Source organism: Engystomops pustulosus, chromosome 2 (assembly GCF_040894005.1).
Source record: "Engystomops pustulosus chromosome 2, aEngPut4.maternal, whole genome shotgun sequence".
NCBI classification, from domain to species: domain Eukaryota; kingdom Metazoa; phylum Chordata; class Amphibia; order Anura; family Leptodactylidae; genus Engystomops; species Engystomops pustulosus.
Genome location: NC_092412.1, coordinates 61,930,496 through 61,953,506, shown reverse-complemented (window position 1 = coordinate 61,953,506; position 23,011 = coordinate 61,930,496). Strand labels below are relative to the sequence as shown.

Here is a 23,011-nt window from a genome sequence, read left to right as displayed (position 1 = left end):
GATGGGCCGAGTTCCACTATGTATCTGGTGAAACACCTGAAAATTCTGCCTGACACAGCTCGTTTGATAAGGGGATGATGTGCTGCATATCCTCTCGTGCTCCAGCGTCTGGGGTATAGAGAGTTGAAATGAGACATTGGTGGACGCTGTGGAGGATCGTGGAGGCAAAATGGACAGGAAACAGCAGGGGCAGCATGCATGGATGCCTCTGAGGCTGCCTAATCTTGGGATGGAGCTGCCGGTCCACTGCCAGGCGAGCTTTCGCCTGTCCAAGCCCCTGTCTCTCGGCTCCTCCCCACCCAAAATGGGCCTGGGGGCCAGAAGCGTTTACTTTGAAAAAATTATAATTTTCAAATCATGCCGGGTCGTTTGAATATTTCACCTAGGAATAATGGAATAGCATAGTGGTTCTATTTTTAATTGTTTTTACGGAAATGGTTCCATGATTAAGAGCGACAGTATGGGGCATCCATATTGCGCTGCTATGATTGCAACTTCAGGTCTCCAGCATGGCGGCGACAGATGGGCCGAGTTCCACTATGTATCTGGTGAAACACCTGAAAGTTCTGCCTGACACAGCTCGTTTGATAAGGGGACGATGTATGGAGGCAGTGAACTAGTAGTAGATTAAAGGTGCTGCAGTTAAAACTATGTTAGTTGGATCTTGAGATGGAGCTGGCGCTCCGCTGCCAGGCGAGCTTTCCTCAATCCAAGCCCCTGTCTCTAGGCTACTCCCCAAACAGCACTTCTAAGAACCTTTTGTATAAGATCAAGTGTAGTAGCGTTCTTATAAGTTTGGGATATGGCGGGTGAGGGGAATGTAAACAGATGCGCAAGAAGCGCTGAAATAATATCGGTAAATGATAAAAGTTTGCCAGTATATTTTGTGGATTACACAGCAGGGTGGCGACAAAGTTAACAAGTTTGATGTGGAATCCATGAAAACAACCCAAAATTCTGCCTGGCACAGTTCGTTTGATAAGGAGACAATGTATGGAGGCAGCTATACGGACGACTTTTGGAGGCAGCTATGGCGATGACGTGTGGAGGTAGCAATGGAGACAACGTGTGGAGCCAGCTAAAAAGACGACATGTGGAGGCTGCTATGGAGACAATTTAATTTGGATAGTGCCTGTATGTGGCAGTCCAAAAAAGTTTTCAAACCAGAGGAGCAGGTAGGTGGTCCTCCAGAAAAATTAAATAAATTGAGTGCCTGTATGTGGCAGTCCAAAAAAGTTTTCAAACCAGAGGAGCAGGTAGGTGGTCCTCCAGAAAAATTAAATAGATTGAGTGCCTATATGTGGCACTCCCAAAAATTGCTTAAAACAGAGGACCGGGTAGGTGGCCCTCCAGAAAAATTAAATACATAGAGTACTATAGCTAGAGCCAGTTGGACCTGGCAAAAAATAGCCAGTTTCCTATGCTTTAGTGTACAAAGAGGAGGAGAAGGAGGACAATGAGGAGGAGTAGTGCATACATTATTCAGGTTGAGCTTCTTTCACCTGGTGGAGAATGAAAATCCGGAGAAATCCAGGCTTTATTCATCTTGATAAGCGTCAGCCTGTCAGCGCTGTCAGTCGACAGGCGTGTACGCTTATCGGTGATGATGCCACCAGCTGCACTGAAAACCCGCTCGGACAACACGCTAGCGGCAGGGCAGGCAAGAACCTCCAAGGCGTACAGCGCCAGTTCGTGCCACATGTCCAGCTTTGAAACCCAGTAGTTGTAGGGAGCTGTGTGATCATTTAGGACGATGGTATGGTCAGCTACGTACTCCCTCACCATCTTTCTGTAAAGATCAGCCCTACTCTGCCGAGACTGGGGACAGGTGACAGTGTCTTGCTGGGGTGAAATAAAACTGGCAAAGGCCTTGCAAAGCGTACCCCTGCCAGTGCTGGAAAAGCTGCCTGCTCGCCTACTCTCCCTCGCTACTTGTCCCGCAGAAGTACGCCCTCTGCCGCTAGCGCTGTCAGAAGGGAAATACTGTTTCAGCTTGTGCACCAGGGCCTGCTGGTATTCATGCATTCTCACACTCCTTTCCTCTCCAGGGATGAGAGTGGAAAGATTTTGCTTGTACCGTGGGTCCAGGAGAGTGAATACCCAGTTATCGGTGCTGGAATAAATTCTTTGAACGCGAGGGTCACGGGATAGGCAGCCTAGCATGAAATCTGCCATATGTGCCAGAGTCCCAACGCGCAAGAATTCACTCCCCTCACTGGCCTGACTGCCCATTTCCTGCTCCTCCAACTCCTCCAACTCCTCTTCTTCTGCCCATACACGCTGAACAGTGAAGGACTGAACAATGCTCCCCTCTTCTGTCTTGCCAACATTCTCCTCCTCTTCCTCCTCATCCTCCTCCACCTCCTCCGATATGCGCTGAGAAACAGACCTAAGGGTGCTTTGGCTATCAACAAGGGAATCTTCTTCCCCCGTCTCTTGTGACGAGCGCAAAGCTTCCGACTTCATGCTGTCCAGAGAGTTTTTCAACAGGCCAAGCAGCGGGATGGTGAGGCTGATGATGGCGGCATCGCCACTGACCATCTGTGTTGACTCCTCAAAGTTACTCAGCACCTGACAGATATCAGACATCCACGTCCACTCCTCATTGTAGACTTGAGGAAGCTGACTGACCTGACTACCAGTTCTGGTGGAAGTTGACATCTGGCAGTCTACAATCGCTCTGCGCTGCTGGTAAACTCTGGATAACATGGTTAATGTTGAATTCCACCTCGTGGGCACGTCACACAACAGTCGGTAAGCGGGCAGTTGGAGGCGGCGCTGTGCTGCCCTGAGAGTGGCAGCATCTGTGCTGGACTTCCTGAAATGCGCACAGATGCGGCGCACCTTCATGAGCAAATCAGACAGATTGGGGTATGTCTTGAGGAAACGCTGAACTATGAGATTTAACACATGGGCCAGGCATGACACATGTGTCAGTCTGCCGAGTTGCAGAGCCGCCACCAGGTTACGGCCGTTGTCACACACAACCATGCCTGGCTTCAGGTTCAGCGGTGCCAGCCACAGATCAGTCTGCGCCATGATGCCCTGTAATAGCTCTTGGGCGGTGTGCCTTTTATCGCCTAGGCTCAGCAGTTTGAGCACCGCCTGCTGTCGCTTAGCGATGGCACTGCTGCTGTGCCTAGAGCTACCAACTGATGGCGCCATGCCCACGGATGGTAATTCGGAGGGGGAGGAGATGGAGGAGGGGTGGGAGGAGGAGGAGGCATAGTAGGCCTTTGAGACCTGGACCGAGGTAGGCCCCGCAATCCTCGGCGTCGGCAGTATATGAGCAGCCCCAGGGTCAGACTCGGTCCCAGCCTCCACCAAGTTAACCCAATGTGCCGTCAGCGATATATAGTGGCCCTGCCCGGCAGCACTCGTCCACGTGTCCGTGGTCAGGTGGACCTTGTCAGAAACGGCATTGGTCAGGGCACGGATGATGTTCTCTGACACGTGCTTGTGCAGGGCTGGGACGGCACATCGGGAAAAGTAGTCGCGGCTGGGGACCGAACACCGAGGGGCGGCCGCCGCCATGAGGTTTCGAAAGGCCTCGGTCTCTACCAGCCTATAGGGCAGCATCTCCAGGCTAAGCAACTTGGAGATGTGGACGTTGAGGGCTTGGGCGTGTGGGTGGGTTGCGCTATACTTCCTTTTGCGCTCCAGCGTCTGGGGTATGGAGAGCTGAACGCTGGTGGATGCTGTGGAGGATCGTGGAGGCGAAGATGGGGTTTTCGCACGGGAGGTGTTTGGGCCGTGGTCCTGGGCAGGGTGCTGACTAGCAGATGACACAGGGGAAGGAGCAGTGGTGTGCCCGGCCGGAGGTGAACAGGCTTGGTGCCATTGAGTGGGGTGTTTAGCATTCATATGCCTGCGCATACTGGTGGTAGTTAAGCTAGTAGTGGTGGAACCCCTGCTGATCCTGGTTTGGCAAAGGTTGCACACCACAGTCCGTCGATCATCCGGTGTTTCTTTAATGAACCTCCAGACTTCTGAAAATCTAGCCCGCGCCACGGGAGCTTGACTACGGGCAACATTTGGCGCTGATGCACCAGCTCTGGCCCTGCCTCTCCGTCTGGCCCCACCACTGCCTCTTCCAACCTGTTCTGCTATAGGACTCGCCTCCGTCTCAGAAGCACTGTGTTCACCCGGCCTATCAACCCAGCTTGGGTCTGTCACCTCATCATCCTCCGATCCCTCAGTCTGTTCCCCCCTCGGACTTCCTGCCCTGACAACAACTTCACCACTGTCTAACAACCGTGTCTCCTCATCGTCCGACACCTCTTTACACACTTCTTCCACTATGTCAATAATGTCATCATCACCCACAGACTGCGACCGGTGGAAAACCTGGGCATCGGAAAATTGCTCAGCAGCAACCGGACAAGTGGTTTGTGACTGTGGGAAGGGTCCAGAAAACAGTTCCTCAGAGTATGCTGGTTCAAATGCCAAATTTTGCTGGGAGGGGGCAGACTGGGGGGAAGGAGGCTGAGGTGGAGGAGCTGGAGGAGTGCTGGGTGGACATGGGTGGACTGCGTGGAAGACTGTCTGGTGGACAAATGGCTAGAAGCATTGTCCGCAATCCACAACATCACCTCTTCACACTGTTCTGGCCTCAACAGTGCTCTACCACGAGTCCCAGTAACTTGAGACATGATGAACCTAGGGAGTGTAGCTCTGCGGCGTTCCCCTGCTCCCTCATCAGCAGGTGGTGTCTCACCCCGCCCAGGACCACGGCCTCTGACCCCTGCAGTAGTTGGACGACCACGTCCACGCCCTCGTCCTCTACCCCTAGCCCTCGGGTTAAACATTTTCCAAATTAAAGTGTAAACTTTTAATTTTTTTTTTTTTTTGTGTTTATTTTTTTATTTTTTATTTTTTAACAAAACGATGCTATCCTATTGCTATGTCTAGTTTCTAACCTACACTGACAGCACACAACTGGATTTTGTGCTGTGCCTGATGACTTTGAGCTATAAAATGAAATAAAGGTAAAAAATAAATAAATCAGCAGACTCTGCCTAATTCTAATCAAACCCCTAATAAATTGTCCCACTTCGGTGTTTGAGATATGCGTGTCACTAAGAGCTAAACACAACGGCCGCAGGTCTCTCCCAGCAAATTCCTCACAATATGGTACTAGCTGCACTACTAATGCCAGCAAGCCCAGCCACAAGCAAACAAAAAAAAGGAAAATATAATGCTATTGTAGGCCTAAGTAAGCCGTTGGGGTTCTGCTATGGCTATTTTGTAGCCTACAATGAAAGCACACTGCTTTGCAAGATGAGTTTGAGCTATAAAATGAAATAAAAGTAAAAAATAAATAAATCAGCAGACTCTGCCTAATTCTAATCAAACCCCTAATAAATTGTCCCACTTCGGTGTTTGAGGTGGATATGTGTGTCACTAAGAGCTAAACACAACGGTCGCAGGTCTCCCAGCAAATTCCTCACAATATGGTACTAGCTGCACTACTAATGCCAGAAAGCCCAGCCACAAGCAAACAAAAAAAAGGAAAATATAACGCTAATGTAGGCCTAAGTAAGCCGTTGGGGTTCTCCTATGGCTATTTTGTAGCCTACACTGAAAGCACACTGCTTTGCAAGATGGGTTTGAGCTATAAAATGAAATAAAGGTAAAAAAAATAAATAAATCAGCAGACTCTGCCTAATTCTAATCAAACCCCTAATAAAATGTCCCACTTTGGTGTTTGAGGTGGATATGTGTGTCACTAAGAGCTAAACACAACGGTAGCAAGTCCCCCTGCAAATTCCTCACAATATGGTACTAGCTGCACTACTAGTGCCAGCAAGCCCAGCCACAAGCAAATAAAAAAAAAAATGTATAACGTTATTGTAGCCCTAAGAAGGGCTGTTGGGTTCTTGTAGAATCACTCCTGCCTAACACTATTCTAATAGAACAGCCTAACGCTTTCCCTGACCAGCAGCAGCTCTCTCCCTAGCGGCATCCAGACACAGAATGATCCGAGCAGCGCAGGCAGGGGCTAGTCTATTCCAGGGTCACCTGATCTGGCCAGCCAACCACTGCTATCTACGTGTAAGGGTACCACGTCATGCTGGGTGGAGTGCAGAGTCTCCTGGCTTGTGATTGGCTCGGTTTCTGGCCGCCAAAAAGCAAAACGTCGGGAGATGCCATTTTCTCGAGCTGGCGAAGTATTTGTCCGAGCAACGAGCAGTTTCGAGTACGCTAATGCTCGAATGAGCATCAAGCTCGGACGAGTATGTTCGCTCATCTCTACTCATATGCTTTTAGCCGGCAAGAAATCCAGAAAAGAAAAGAAAAAGCATCTTTATTTCTACTCTGCCTCACGAAGGATCAATTCTTGGCAATTTCTTCAAGAAGATGCTTTTATAGGACACATATGAGTTAAATTTCTGTATCATATGGACCCTTTCCTAAGCTTATAATATGCATACAGGAGTACACAGTACATGCTGCTTCTAAGACTCTATTTGTGGAGGATCTGTGGCCTGGCCTTTTCCAGCAAGCACCAAACAAACCAACATGATTTTGGGATACTGTTGTGCTGCTTGAACTTTCTTGTAAATGAATGTTTTTTTATTCTGTTTTTTTTATCTTATTTCTGTAAATAAATTGTGTAAATTAATGTAAGGGGTCTGTACAAAGCTGACACATGTTTGTTATTGGTATATCCTGGATTTCTCTATTCCAGCACAATAAGTGGAGCTTGCATGGCCTCTAAATAGTAAATTCTCCTTAAAGGGTTATTCCAGGAACATAAATGTCTGATACAAGATCCCATAATGCTATAAATAAATTAATAAAACAGGTCTACAGGTCTCAATGTCATTAGTCACAAAACTGAGCTTATTTTTTTCTTTTATTATTCACTTAATGTTTCAGTTATTATTTTTTTTCTAGAAATCCAATTGTTGTCCTATTCGCAAAACACTGTTTGGGTCAATTCATTTTTTTTTCCTGAAGGTGCAATTTAAGTGTAGATTTGCAGGATTTACTATGATGTGATGTGTATGAGAGGGGGACATGGAGGTGCAGCCTGGAGAAAAAGGGTAACATGGATCTTAAAGCTGGAAAAAGAAGATGCATTGGGGTTCATGAAGGTGCAGGCTGGAGAAAGAGGGGTATCATGGTAGTACCTGTCGGACCCCCATTCTTATGATCTGTGGGGTGTCTCATCACGAAGACCCCCACGATCAGCAAGTTAGGCCTTTAAGGAAGAGGAGATCATAGGGTACAATTTGGAAAAATAGGAGGGCATGGAGGTGCAGCTTAGATAAAAGAGAACATGGTACTGCTGGTTGAAGTAAGAGGAGGCATGTGGTGCAGGTTTGTTAAAGAAGGGGAAACATAGTTGCAGGCTGCAAAAATAGGAAGCTCTGGGGTCCTGACTGGTTAAAGAACAGGACATGGAGCTGCAGACTGGATACAGAAGGCAACATGGGATGCAAGCTGGAGAAAGAGGGGGCATACAGGTTGGAGAAAAAATGGGTACATGAAGGAGCAGGCTGGTTACAGAGGGGGGCATTAATGCACTGTCTGGAAAAGGCAGAGACCAGGGAGGTGAAGGTTGGAGAAAACTGGGGACATGGAGGTACAGGCTGGAGAAAGAGGGAGACATGCAGTCCAGAGTAACAGGAGGTTAAGGAGGTCCATACATTGAATTCTGAAAAAGTTATATGCGTCCCAAAATAGCGATATACATTTTTTTTACAATGTAGTAAACATAACAAAACAAAATTGATTCAAAGAATAAAGACGAGATGTCAATTGTAAATCTAAAAGCCTTAAAAAGCCGCGCAAAAAAATTACTCAAAAGTGGGGGGGGGGTTTTGTCAATTTCAGTTCATTTGGAATATTTTTCCTGCTACCCAGTACACGGAATGGAATATTAAAGGCACAAACAGGAAGTACCAAGTACCATGTTTTGTGGAAAACAAACCCTCGAATGATAAAATGAAAAAGGAAGCACAAAAAAGGTCTTTAGAGCAAGAGAAGGGAGTTGACCTCTGCTCTATAGATGATATTACTCTTATTGTTTGCCCTGATATACAGAACCAGATTTTCCTCACAGTCCTATTCATATCAGACAATAAATCCCCCAGCCTTATACCACTAACTCTCTACAGGTATTTATTTCTATAATTGTAGAAAACATTACTCATATTTTCCATTGGAAAAAATGCATCTCCTGTCCAGGACAGAACACATTGCTGGTTTAGTTGACACTGTGGGACTAGACCGCAGCCAGAAGATGACGCAGATCATTTCTTCTCTAATGACTCCACACATAGTGCAGCATTAACATCCTCCGCTGTCAATATAAGCTGGAAGTATGTGAAGATTATCGCTTCTCTATTCCTCTGCTATTAGCATGGGAAGTCTCTAGTTTACTCATTGGGGAGGCTTCAATCTCCTTCTGGTGACTACACGGGATTTGGAAAAGTGTTTGGACTATAGTCATCGGTGCCTGGAATTTAGAAAGTCTAGGACACAAGTGGTTTTCTTGAGGTCTTGTCGGGAGTTGTTACTGGCAATAGCCTAGAAGCAGCTGGTAAAGTCACAAGGGCATGTGCTTATTTTGGGCTTAGCTTAATAACTCATCCGTTTTCAGCACTCAAAGAATGTCCTATAAATACCTGTGTGCTTTAATTATCAAAATGTGCATTCAACAACGGTATCTGGGTTTTAAACCAGCGCACAGGGCATTTAGAGGAAAACAGGAACTATTTTATTAGAAATATGCAAATGATGGACGGAAAGGTAATAATATCTTTTATTAAAAGATACATACACTTAAAATGACAACAATATTCACATTAATGTTTTGCTTACATATTTGGGAAGTGAATATAAAGTTTTCCAATTTATGTATGAACCCAGCCATGAAGAATACATTTAGGGCACATACGTTATGTAATTTGGCATGTCACAGAGAAGAGAGGGCCCGAGCTTAAAGTGTGCATTACATTTCAGAAATTATTACGAAATCAGTAGTCCAGGCTGGGAACATGAGCATTAACCCTGATACTGGATATTATGTGATTTATAACCTGTATTCCTGCTGTGATTTTAACTGTTACTCACTCCTTCCTTCTCCATAGACATCTATTACATCTGACACCTCAGTAAACTTCTGCTCATCTTGCTAGCTAGCCAGGATTTATCAGAAGATCATTTTACCAGGTAAAGACAGAGCATGAGGATCTGTCTTTTAGGATCCTGAGAAATGGAGACAAAAGTACATTGCTCTGATTGATTTATGCAAAGTTTGTTGAAAAGTTTCCGTATATAAATTAAAATAAGTAAAAGCTAACCTGCTGAATATATGAAGTTCCTTAGTCAAATGTATTTAAAAAATAAATACTTTAAAAACTGTTATATGTGAAAATATCCATTAGACTATGAAATAAATTATGAGAAGTATTGCTTTATTGTAAATAATATTTATTTTTAGTGAATCTAATGTTAGTTTTCCCGGGTTTACTAAAGTCATTTATGCCCTAATGAACATTTTATCCTTCTTCACTTTACCTATCACCACTAATAACAGATAATATCCATAGAATATTCAAACATGACATATCTTCCTAATGTTTGGACTGGCCCAACATGGGATTAGCGGATTTTCTACTTGTAGGAAACTCTTTAGAGGTGACAAGGATTATAAGACCCCAAGACCACACCTTTAGGGCACACACAGACTCTGTATCCATGGAAGGTAAGACTTCACAATTCCCACCACTGGTGGGTCTGTTCTATCCCAGTCACTACCCCACTTCAGCCCCTCAAATCTGATTAGATACATCCATTAGCCTAATTATACCTTGCCCTTCGAACTTTTCTGACCTGCTTTAAGCCTTGACAAGTTGTTAAACCATTGACCATGAAATATTTTGTTTGCCATTTCACCAAGCACAAATTATGGAACATCTATGACATTCAAATAGAAGTACCATCATTTCATGTTTTTTCTCTTTGATAACCTCAGTAAACAGAAAGCAGGCAGTCCCCGGGTTACGTAGCAGATAGGTTCTATATGTTTCTTCTTAAGTTGAATTTTTATGTAAATCGAAAAGATTTAGTTTTATCTCATCACAGGAACAAGGATTGTCAGTAAACCTCATTGCCGACATATTTGATAACTCTTAAAGTTGACCATCGCAGCCTGGAGTAAAGTTCAGTAAATTTTCAGCATCCAAAGGGCTTCATCAGAGGTCTAAGTGGGCATAGATGTCCGTCGGTAACTCAAAGCTGTCTGTAAGTCGAGTTGTGGTCGGCTTGAAAGCCTTATTGTTATATATTTTTTTTAATCTGGATGATTTAATATTGTTCAACTATTTTTGATGATCTAACGCAAGTCTGTAGAGGCAGGGTATTGCACAGTGTATAGAACACCTAGGGGGTCATTTATCATTTGCATTGCAATTTTTGAGGACTTTTTGAAATGTGCACTGAAGTCCGTCATACATTAGTTTATTGTCAGTAAGACACATTTATTTTCTATTCCAGATGTGCTAAATGTTGCAAATGACATTTATCTTTTCAAAAAGAGATCTAAAAAAAAACATTTAACACAAGGAAAAAGTGAGATTCATAAATTACCAAAATAGCAGAGGCAAAAAAAGATAGACAAAAAACTAGCCAAAACAAACAGAGATAAGATAAATGACCCCCTTAGTGTCTGCAAATTAAATTAAGGAATTGAAAAAGAAATTGCAAAGTTGCATTATACTACTTTCACTGTAAATTTTTATAATTTTTTCAATTTCTCTATAAACACTTTTTTATAGACACTTACAGTTGCCCTACACTGATGCCATTTTACTATGCAATAGGGTCTTTTTTACAACAAAATCCTTAAGTAGAACTATTATATAACCTCGAGATGGGCAATTTCTGGCCAATAGACATTGCATGAAGTTGAGTATAGCTGTATTACTATATAATACACAGTGTTTCCGTCCCCAGTGTAAACATATGATATCAATAATGTACAGATATCAATCAACCTGCATTGTAAAGAGCAACAAATTAATACAGGTCAATGTTAACTGTATTAATAAATAACAGAAAACACACAACACTCTTATAGACATATATGTAATTGGGATTTTAGTTTTAAATTACTTAACTCTGTTGTCAGATTTTGATATGATTTGTTTATGGGTTTTTTGCATTTTTTTAGTTTCTATTGTTCCTTATTCTATAAGCGATAAGGAAATAACTCATTACTTATTGTTGATCATATGTGGACATTTTGTAATAACATTTTTGTTCAATTAATTTACATTATACTAAAAATATTTTTAATACAATAGAAGCAAGCTAATAGTGTCATATATGAGCTTTTCATGAAAAATCTGTGTTTTAGAGGATTAGAAGGGTTTATATACTAATATCCACGTGTGTGTGTGTTTTCTTTGAGAAACCGTAAATCCTTAAACTGGATAGAAGGCAGTAATGAAATTTTCCCACCCTATATACTTTAAGGTATAAAAAGTTCAAAAAAAAGGAAAAAAAAGAAAATAATCAACAAAAACTTGGCGACACAAAACTGTGTTCTGTACCTTTTAAAGTTTGTAAATTACCTCAGGTACATTGCAGGGGGAAAGGGGAAAAGATATAATAGCACACAGCACAAAAGTAGATTAGTCAGGACGGACAATAACATTTCAGATCCTTCATAATCCTGAACATATATTTTTACAAATATAAATAGTGGGGCAAATATTTTGATCTGTAGGTTAGAAATCTGTCATAAACTGCTTTGCTCATCATTTATTGAGAGTTTTAGACACCTTTTTGACACTTTTACAACTTAGGGGTTGGTTTGGTTTAAGAGGATGTGGCTTTGCTAAGCCAACAAATAGGAGGACTAGATAGTCCTAAACTTAGATCAGATTTATCATTCTGCATAAACACATGTCCGTCCAGCTATACACTCTCTAATTTGATGTCACTTTTAGTTAGTTTAGTGTCCCATTGTGTTTATACAGTCGATACTTCACTTGACAGAAATGTCATAGAAAGTCCACTTGATATTTCGAATATTGACAGCTGGACCTGTAACATTGTTTTTTACAGTGTTTAACTTATAACATATGTAGACTCCTTTAAACCCCAAAACCCAACTCAACTATGTAAGTTTGGATCAGCTGATACCGAGGCGATAACATGATACCATCGTTAGTTCAAGTAGAGCTAAAAGAACAAGTTGTCAACCACGTTCAGATCCCGATAGTATTGGATATGAGCCTTATATCCCAATGCTCAGTGGTGGATGTGATCACTATGTCAATCAGTATGTCATGTTCCACTTCACAAAGTTTGGCAGCGTCTTTGTTTTTTCTCATATTTCTTGCAGAAAGTCTACAGGAAAGAGTCCCACCTTCCGGCCAGTCAAAACTTTGATGTATCCATTAACTTCTTCTCCTTTCTGTACCACAATCTAGATCAAGGAGAGAGCAGATGATGGTCAGTTACTGAACAAAGTCAGACTTGGGAACTAACGTACATATAGCAGATCCTGAAAGTAAAGGGAACCAGCCTTGACCTGCCTTGGTGTTATAGATCAACTACGTCACCTGATATCTAACTGTTAGTGGAGGACAGATAAAATTCCACTGCCTCCGAAGCTAAAAAATAGTGTCATGGTTCACCTGACCCAGTGAGCTTTAAAAAAAAAACTCCTGCACACTGATTATTTATTTATATTCATATATGTACCTTCTAGGATGTTCTTTTTTTTTTCTTCCCTTTATGGGGGGTTTGTATTTTTAATATTGCATGGCACTAATTTAACAATAGTTGTATGCAGCCTGTCATACGCATGCACATCTATTTTAGGCACCTTCGATAGCAAGAATCATTCCCCTCTTCTTACGTATGCGCGACGTGTGTTTTTTTGCGGCGCTGGACGCCACAATCTTGGTCACATGACTCATTATCACGTGACTCACGGGCACGAGTTGGACGCATGCGCACTACACCAGAGAGGACGCCGAGCGCTGACATTCCACCACAGCGCTCCACACCTGCCACCACTTATTAGACTCACACAGGTATTTATACTGTGTTACCCATCATACCAGTTAACCCTGAGGAAGCCACTGTTAGTGCCGATACGCGTGGGGCCTTTCCCAGCCCCTTTCCCTGCCTGCCTAGCCTTATTGGTAACTATCATGATTTTCCTTATCTACCATGCTTCTTACATGGGCTATTTTGCCATAATGTTGCAGCATATTTCTTTGTCATCTTTTTCGCTACTCTTTGTATTGGTGTAGCTGGACAGGCAAAGGGTTTGGGGCTGAGTAGGGAGGTGGTGTCTTGGTGGGCATTATCATATGCCCTACCCTCCCTGTGTTCTTGTATAGAGGATTTTGTTCCTTTTTAAATGTTTTTATCGATTCTTGGTTTGGTGTGATAATTCATTTGTTGGTTCATTAATAAAGATTATATTTTGGCATAGCACATGGCTTTTCCATTTTCGCAAATCATGAATCTGGCGCCCCCTGCACACTACACAGGCAAACTGCACATAGTACAGACTGCAGTGTTTTTGATAAATGTGTCCCAGTCTGGTTATCTTACTTAGCTCCTCAAACTTTATAACATGATGCCTTCATATTACATAGTATTTTTTGTGATAGTTTCTATGTGAAAATTTCTCCAATATAAGTAAAAAATAATTTGTTTTCTTCTAAAAACGCTCCATTTCCGAATACTTGCTATGTCTTACATTACAGATCTCGGCCATTTGTAATTAGGGCTGGACTACATTACTAGAGATAGTCAGTAGAGAAGAGTAGCACTTCTGCTAGAATAATGTCATACATAGACACATAAATACAACAGACAAACATATAGACGCTTCATTCTATGCTTACCTGGTCTTTTTTTAGCGTGATCTGTCCAATTTCTTTATTTCCCACAAAGGATCGAGTGACTCTATACACCCGCTCACCAGCCCGCACACGAATGATGAAGTTAGCTGGAAAGTAGCCAGCCTTCTCACCTATTTTACCCTATGGTGAAAAAAATAAAGATTTCATTCTGTTTAAATGCTTTCTAAGGGATTATGTGTTATGTCTATTGCAGGGTTTAAGTCAGGGCTGTACAGTTAAGTTTTCCAGAATATTTGTATTATGTTTTATGTTTTATTTTATTCAAATTAAATCTGACAATAAATAGCTATAATTATATTTCCATTGAGAGGAACATAAGTCCTCTACAGAAACTCTTGTGCCTTCTTTTTAATACTAAAGGGTATCATACAGGTGTCCTATAAATATAAGCGGGGGCCTGTATATTACAATTTACATATAGGGTAGCACGGTGGCTTAGTGGTTAGCACTATGGCCTTGCAGCGCTGGGGTCCTGGGTTCAAGCCCTAGGTCAACATCTGCAAAGAGTTTGTATGTTCTCTCTGTGTTTGCTTGGGTTTCCTCCGGGTCCTCTGGTTTCCTCCCAACCTCCAAAAACATACTGGTAGGTTTATTAGATTGTGAGCCCCATTGGGGACAGGGACTGATTTGGCGGCTCTGTGCAGTGCTGCATAATCTGTGTGCGCTATATAAATAAAGGAATTATTATTATTATTAGTGGGGTTATTTATCATGCGCCAGTGTAAGATAACCCTGCCGACCCTCAAGGCACAGCTGGATATCTGGTGGGTGGCTGATGATCTTATTTCTACACCAGGCACGACCTGGCGTAGAAATCAGCGCAGACAATGTCCAGGCACTGTGTCCAGGCACAGAAGCCTTAATAAATACCCCCATATGTATGCATGCATTTTTAATCTGAGACAATTTGTTTATTAAGTCCACATTAGTGCCAATACTCTCCCTATGTTATTCCTATGAATAACATAACTTATCCGGTTTAGTTAAAGACACACATACCCTCCACCATTCTTCATTGGAGTCATCAATGACTGTGATCCTGTCCCCTGCTCTGTAATAAAATACAGTGTATCATATATTTTAGTTTTTTATATGAGCAGATATTAGCAATATTACATTTGTTGATCATCAAGTAGGACAACTAAACTGATAAACTACTTAGCAACTTATAACAATTCTAATAGTTGTAGTAGTAATTTCATTTAAAAAAAAACAATATGTCAAAGATGAGCATCAGGACAAGCATTTATATGACCCCTACCATTCGTACATAAAGAAACACAAAAAAAAAGTTTACCATAGATTTTTAAAAAAGGATACAGGCCAATCTTACTACAAACAGTGTCTGACCAAATTTATTATATAGATTCAGTACCAGAAGCAAGTTGACTCCATAGATACAGTACCAGAAGCAAGTACCATACATGCTGTACTAGTACCAAGTTTACCACAAAGATACTATACCACCAGAACAAAGCTTCTAGTACCAGGATCCAAATTATGCCATAAAACAGCAACAGAACCAAACATACTTCCACGAGAGTAAAGAACCAAAATACAAGTTTTGAAAACAGTAAATGTTTTTACTTTTGTTAGCTACAGTGTATGCAGAAATACATCGTACTTTGTTGTGCCAGGTATTGCACCTTATGTAGTCATGCTGTATCACACATGCCTTGGCTAACTTTTCCGTACAGTTAATATACATATTGTTACGGATGCTATATGACCAAATTATCTCGTAATTGGCTTCCTAAAGTCCTAAAGCCTTAAGGGGCTACTCCCATGTGAACATTCAATTTTAATTTAATTCATTGGACATATTCAAACATTTCTTCAATTGCATGCTATTAAAAAAATTGTACCTGTGTAGAAAATTTCTCATATGTGTAGCCTTGTTGTTCCTTAGAACCAAGATAGCTGTCCTTAGATACTACCACCTTTGCACCCTGGTAGCAGTGGCCAGACATGCTATATTGAGCCATGCCAAAGTTTTTGTTTATTTCTACAATAACTCCAAAAGCAGTGGTCGTATCCCAGGACAACAATCTTGTTTCTAAGAGACAATATGGCTACATTTATGGTAAATTATCTTCTCACAGATAATGGGATTGAAGAATGGGATTGAAGAAATGTTTGTATATGATAGATGAATTAAATAAGAATGTCCATAAAGGAATGCCTCTTAAAGGCTGTATTTTTTAATTGAAGTTTTACAATATTATGGGAAAAACTGCAGTGAGCTATGTATCCTTGCATTCTAGATGGGTTTTGGTGACCATGAGCTCTGGGTGACACCCAAACTGCATCCACTCCTGGATGTAATAATAAGATTTGGTACTGGTTTTAAAAGATCCAAGCTGGGTGGTGGAGTGAGGCCGGTGACCAGCACAGCCCTATGGGTTGCATGCAAATATCTCCTCAATAGGCTTCTTGTAGGCATGTTCTTGGCTGCTTTATAGATACTATTAGATAGGAAGTACCTTGATGCCTCTTACTGCTGGAGGCACTGCCTGAGACGATTACCTGGACTCAGCTCAAGGCAGGTCCATCTAACCAGTGCATATAAATGCTTATTGAGCAGAGGCATAGGAACTAATACTTACTGGAAATCTAGGTCATCCTTCTCCAATGCTTTGAAACGGTAAAGAGCGACAAAATAGTGAGACTGCATGAAGCCAGGTTGTGTCTTCTTATTCTGGCATGAAAATAAATATAATATTAGTCAAAATCAAAATTAAATGAATTTTCTAATGTAATTTGTGTATCAGTTCCTGACGGAAACACTCTGCTTCTATAGAAAGCTTCTACGTTTACTTCCAGTATACATAAATCTGTCAATGGTTGTACGAGCAATTGGTATTGGAGTAATCGGAGCTGTGTCTTAATGGCTCGTGCACCTGTGTGACATCACATGATCATGGACTGGTTTTTATCCACTGGAAGTAAACATAGAAGCTTTCTATAGAAGAACAGCAAGCAGAGATCTAGAATGGATAAACACAGTATATATGAATAATGTATAACTTACCATTACACAGACATATCAATTATTTGCTTAAAGAGGACCAGTCACCAGATTTTGACCACCCTGACTAACAATGCCTGCTGATAAAAGGTTAAAAGTCCTCCCCATATCACCCAAAATTAGCTGCCAGTGAGGCACTGTACCTTGAAGGGAGCCTGTCATCAGGGACCTCATCTCACTGGCAGTGAACCACGCCCCCTTATTCTGACTGACAGCTCTGTGTCTCTTCAAATCACTGCTCTGCCTCCTTGTATTTAGGGACTGCCTGCTAAAATTCTCTATGTAAATATGGTAAATACTGTGTCAATTTTTTTACACAGTGCCTTGTGTTACATTTATGACATGTGACCAGAGTGACATCTTTGCTTAGAGATTTTTGTACTGAATTGTCTTATTGGTCCAGACTCCTATTTGGAGACTATAATTTTCTGTTTTGTAATTTTGCTTTGTCTTTGTCTCAGTATTTGGCACAGGAAGGGAATGTCGACCAGTTGTCTCCATTGTTTAGTGTAGGTATGGCAAATAGAAGGGACAACTGGGAAGTGGGTTTGTGGCATTGAGATGACCTGTCCTTCTATGTCTATTCCTTTACCCTGTATAAAAGGGACCTTCAAGTTTAGCTTAAAAGTTGGATTAATATACAGAATTTAGCAATTAAAAAATCCTGATACTTTGGGTTCTTTGCAGCCAGGACAAGGATTCTCCAAAATAAAGCAGCAGGAATCTAGAAAATGCTAATAATGTTGAATCTATTTTCTATATATATATAGTTTTCCTTTAAGAATTAAGAACTGGAGTTTTACCCACAGCCATTTTGTGACTTTAATATGACTATATTTTCAAAATTTTAAAAAATTAGTTACTAACTAACTTTTACCATATGTCTGCTCTATGTTTTCAGCAATTTTCCAGATGTTTAAGGACATTTTGTTTTTAATGAGATCTGAAATACTGTATATAATAGAGAAACCCTATGTAAAATTTAAAAGTGCACCCCTAAAACTTTTGTAAACAGCTTTATAGTAAAAATGGAGGTGAAATTTAGAATAGTCTTATTTTGTAAGTTATACTTTACACATTCACAAAAGATAAAAGGAAAATAAAATCTGTTATGTATGTTCTCCTGAGAACAAAGACATCCCTCTTGTGGATGTTACTTGTTGTATGGGTGTAGAATGGAAGACACTGCAGAAGTTTTGCCCTACAGGAATGGTTTTTAGTTTCTTCAGGTGCACTTTTGGGAGTTATAAAGTATTTGTTTTTCCATTAATGTGGCTATGCGAGGTCTTATTTTTCTGGGATGAGATACATTTTATTATTTTGGAATAGCTATGCCTTTGATGAAAATTGATTTTTACATGGGGGATTAGGTAAAATATTAGTTCTGTAATTGATTTTTGACATTTTATTTTGGTATTCACCATATAGCGTACTGAATATGTTACCTTTATTCTATGTGTCAGCATGATTACAGCGATACCACATTTCTATATTTTCTTTCATGTATTACTAATTTTGTAGAATGAAACTCTATGTGGGGAAAAAAATCTATTATTTTTGCATCTCTGTCTTCCTAGTGGTATAACACTTTTATTTTGATGACTTATTTTTGTGGGATATGTTTTGCTTTGGACCAGTAGCATTTTGGAAAATATATGTTCTTTTCATCATTTATGTGGTAAGGGCTCGATAGTAATCAAAAATGTTGGTGGCTTTGTAAATTTCTTTTAGAGTGTTTAATACATGGGTTATATTGTGGAAAGGGTCATTGCGGATACGGAGATACCATATATGGGGTTTGTATGGTGATTTTCTCTCTATGTCATTATATGACAGGTTTATATGTAATTCAGACTTATGGGGCTTTTGTATTGATTTATGATTTTTTTTTATTTTAAAACTTTTGTTTTAACTTTTTTATTTGTCCCAATATGGGGAATGAACAGGCAATCATTTGATTGCTTGTTCATTATAATACCTAGCAATACTTATGTATTGCAGAGTATTATACCTGTCAGTATATGTAGACTAACACAGTGTTTGTCAGGTCCTGTCTGTGACAGGATCTTACAGGTATTTAATAAGGACAGACCTGAGGTCTTACATCAGACCTCGGTCTGCTATAGCAACAATCGGCACCCCAAGAACGCTGCTGGGGTGCCGATTGTGTGGTAAATCCCCTAGCTAGCTTATAAATTATGTTGTTGGCATTGACAGCATCGGAAATCACTTGGACTGCGGGTGTTACACAGAGAAGCCAGCTGTAAGTTACAAATGACACCCTGTGTTTTCTGATGTTGGGTCAGCTCTGGTGATGAGCTGAACTGACATGAGCTCTAAATTATAGTGCTTTATGATGTACCTGTATGTCAAGGAGCATTAAGGGGTTAATATATGGAATTTTCTGCCCTGTTTACAGACTGAAGCTAACACCCAGTTTGACCTGCCATTGTTTTCTGCCCATAGCATTGGCGAATGTAGAGAAATAAGGTATGCCCGGATGACAGGATCACTGTTACAGTATTAGTTTCATGTGACACATCTTCATGGAGTGCCGTTTTACTTCTGCAGAACAGTTGAACTCTATTAATTTATTACTGTCCTCCATTGTCTTATATTTCACTTGTATTGTTCTAAACTATTACCATATATCCTCTATTACATTCAGTGCTACATCAAGAACACTTTGCTCGTTCACCTCTTAGAGGAAGGTGAGACATTTTAGAAAACGGCAATTACCTTTGCATCCTGTGCATTTTTATCTCCTTTCTTGTCACCATCAGGATTGTCTAGGATGAAACAAGACAACAGTGGTGGGAATGACACTTGTGAAGCGCATTTCATTCCGAGACCTCAAAGATCTTTTCAGAAACAATTAAAACATGGGATTTGCAATTATTATTACTCATTTATAATTGGCTCTCATTATCTCCCTGGAGAGGATAAAAGGCTAAATTGACCTTCTGTGGAATCGTAAATCTGACCTTCACGTCAGGGAGGATATTACCGAGAGCAACCATTACTGGCTCCACTGTTCTTTTGACATATAACTCTCTGCTAGCTCTTAAGTTAGCTGTATATAATGACACTAATTCTGCAAATATTTCGGAAACATTTGGAGACTAATGGGGTAGTGTGAATCCACAAACTCTATTAGACGTCCACCATCAATGATCACCGGTGAAGACCCTTACCTCCTTCCTGCTTTCCTTCCTCCTGTTTTGGGGGCTCGGGTTCCTCATCAATCATGGCAGCAGGCTGAGGGGAAACAACACAGTCATGTATACAGGGGAAGTTGAAACAAGGGCAATTTTAATCAGAATATTTAGCTTTTATCCCTACACTTCATAGCGGAACACGGCACAATTATCATATCAGTGCCAGGCTCATTTTCTAGTCAAGAAATGTACTCATTTGCACAGGAATGAAAGTCGGAAAAAGACCTTGGAAAAGTTTGAACTTAATTTTCTACGAGAGTTTGTAAAAAAAAATGCAGATAAAACATAAATTATCCGCAAAGTGATGACAAAGCTGAATCTGAACAAAATGGAGTATGAAGGAGACACAATGGCAAGATACAATATAAACTGATACACTGATGGAAACTGATGGAAAGCCAAGATGACAACATATGTTTGGAGGGGCACTCATGTATGTGCTCCAGGTGTTGAAGGCCTACAAGTGTATCAACATTAACAACACTCTGTTTTGGCCAGAGAACTAAGATACAAGACTGGAGGTGCATAATAGTGATTTCCTTCTGTAAGATCTGGTCTATATGGCAGTATTCTGGTCAGTATTTTGCATCAGAGTTTTAAAGGCACACCCCGAAATTACTAATCTTTCAATTATACAATGGCTTGCAAAACCGGGTACAAAATACTGATTGTGTGAAACCTGCCCAAGGAGATATGCGGAATACAGCTCTAGAAATCATCTATATTTCTAGGTTATATAGCCTACAAATGTGCTACGGTGTTGCATTTATATTATAAATTTATATTACAGTGTATAGTGTCCAAATGAAATGTTATTGAAACAAAATAAAAAATTAGTAAATTAGTATATATATATACCGTATATACTCGAGTATAAGCCGACCCGAGTATAAGCCGAAACCCCTAATTTCAACACAAAAAACTGAGAAAACCTATTGACTCGAGTATAAGCCGAGGGTGGGAAATGCATAGGTTACAGCCTCCCAGTATATAGTCTGCCAGCCCCTGTAGCATACAGCCTGCCCAGCCCCTGTAGTAGGAAAAAATAATAACACTGTACTCATCTTTCCGACGTCCCCCATAGGTCCTCTTCTGTCTCAGACAGAAGAGGACCTACAGGTGATGTCAGAAAGGTGATTTTTGACTTTATTTTTTAGTTGACTCGAGTATAAGCCGAATTAGGGTTTATGAGCACAAATTTTGTGTTGAAAAACTAGGCTTATACTCGAGTATATAAGGTATATATATATATATAGGCATAATACAGAAATAGAAGTTTATATAAAAACATCCGGTTGAAAATACACAGAAGGGTTTTTCATCTGGTAAAAAAAAATGATTTTTGCAGGTAAAATTTGCACATTCTGGGGGAGATGTACGTCTCGCCCACTTGGTTTCTGGCAAGCAAGACTCATTAAAATCAGCAATGCCGCTGTTTTTATTTTTTTGCTATTAGCGCCCTGCAGGCACCTGGGGTGTGATGAGGTGTGGAGGAGAATGGATGGGGGTACGGACAGTTTGGCTGGGAGTGTGAATGCCCTCCCCAACCTAAGTTACTAAACTCTGCACCTGATGATTGCAAAAATTACTACTGCTGTTTATACCAGATTTGACTTGGTCTAAACAACTCAAACCTGGCAGAAATCTGGAGAAAGCTGTGGACCGCCATGTTGGATTTACTACAAGGCTGAAATTACCGTATATTCCGGCGTATAAGACGACCTGGTGTATAAGACGACCCCCCTACTTTCCTGTTTAAAATATAGAGTTTAAGATATATTCGCCGTATAAGACTACCCCTTTTCCAACGCATACAAAACACCGGTAAAAATTAAAACAAAAAACAGATTTGAATTTAACATGGTCCTTTTTTTAATGTAAATTCTTATGACATGCAGGTATATAGCAGGAAAACTGTCGCTCATAAACATAAGGCATACAACAACAACATTACCATTACAGCACAGCCCCCAGTAGTATACAGCACAGCCCCCAGTAGTATACAGCACAGCCCCCAGTAGTATACAGCACATCCCCCAGTAGTATACAGCACTGCCCCCAGTAGTATACAGCACTGCCCCCAGTAGTATACAGCACAGCCCCCAGTAGTATACAGCACAGCCCCCAGTAGTATACAGCACTGCCCCCAGTAGTATACAGCACTGCCCCCAGTAGTATACAGCACAGCCCCCAGTAGTATACAGCACTGCCCCCAGTAATATCCAGCCAGCCCAGCATTAATAGAAAATAATAAACTTATATACTCACCCTCCGGTGGCCCCGACCTGCAGCGCTGCTCCCCCGATGTCCGCGTGGGTCCTCTTCTGACTTCGGCGCCCGTCTTCTGTCTTCACTAACTTCGTGCCGGGCGCCCCATTGTTCTCCCCTGGACGGCGCCTAGTATGACGCGCCGCTGCTGACGTCATACTAGGCGCCGCCCCGGGGAAAAGCATGGCGACGCCCAGCAGAAGAAAGAAGACTGCGCGGAAGTCGATCCGCGCGGACATCGGGGCCAACGGAGGGTGAGTATGCACCCCAATGTCTTTTTGAGGCTGCCGGCAGCTTTTTGAGGCTGCCGGCAGCCATCGCTGTGCAAACACCCTGTGCTAGCACCGATCGCGGGTGTTACCGGTAAGCCTTTGCTGCAATATGCAGCAAAGACTTACTGGCTATGGAGAGGGCTCAGCCCGTGAGCCCTCTCCATGCACCGGGACCCGTCGTATAAGACGATTACCGGCGTATAAGACGACCCCAGAGAAGACAGAAGATTTTTCTGTCTTCAAAAGTCGTCTTATACGCCGGTAAATACGGAACTGAGCAAATCCCATTTTTTGCAATGGCAGCGGAACAGTGAAGGCTGC

General features: G+C 41.5%; 1 protein-coding gene across 4 annotated transcripts in view; it reads right to left on the bottom strand.

Moving 5' to 3' along the window:
* Positions 1 to 8,751: 8,751 nt before the first annotated feature.
* The window catches only part of STAC3 (SH3 and cysteine rich domain 3), a 56,795-nt gene continuing 42,535 nt past the window's right edge, over positions 8,752 to 23,011 (bottom strand). For all 4 annotated transcript variants that reach the window (XM_072134908.1, XM_072134910.1, XM_072134907.1 and 1 more), the window contains exons 6-11: positions 20,127 to 20,190; positions 19,672 to 19,721; positions 16,511 to 16,602; positions 14,904 to 14,955; positions 13,887 to 14,024; positions 8,752 to 12,448 (exon numbers count right to left, since the gene is read on the bottom strand). In XM_072134908.1, coding sequence (XP_071991009.1) covers positions 12,350 to 12,448; positions 13,887 to 14,024; positions 14,904 to 14,955; positions 16,511 to 16,602; positions 19,672 to 19,721; positions 20,127 to 20,190 — 495 coding nt within the window. In that variant the 3' untranslated portion in view covers positions 8,752 to 12,349. The remainder of the gene's footprint in view (positions 12,449 to 13,886; positions 14,025 to 14,903; positions 14,956 to 16,510; positions 16,603 to 19,671; positions 19,722 to 20,126; positions 20,191 to 23,011) is intronic.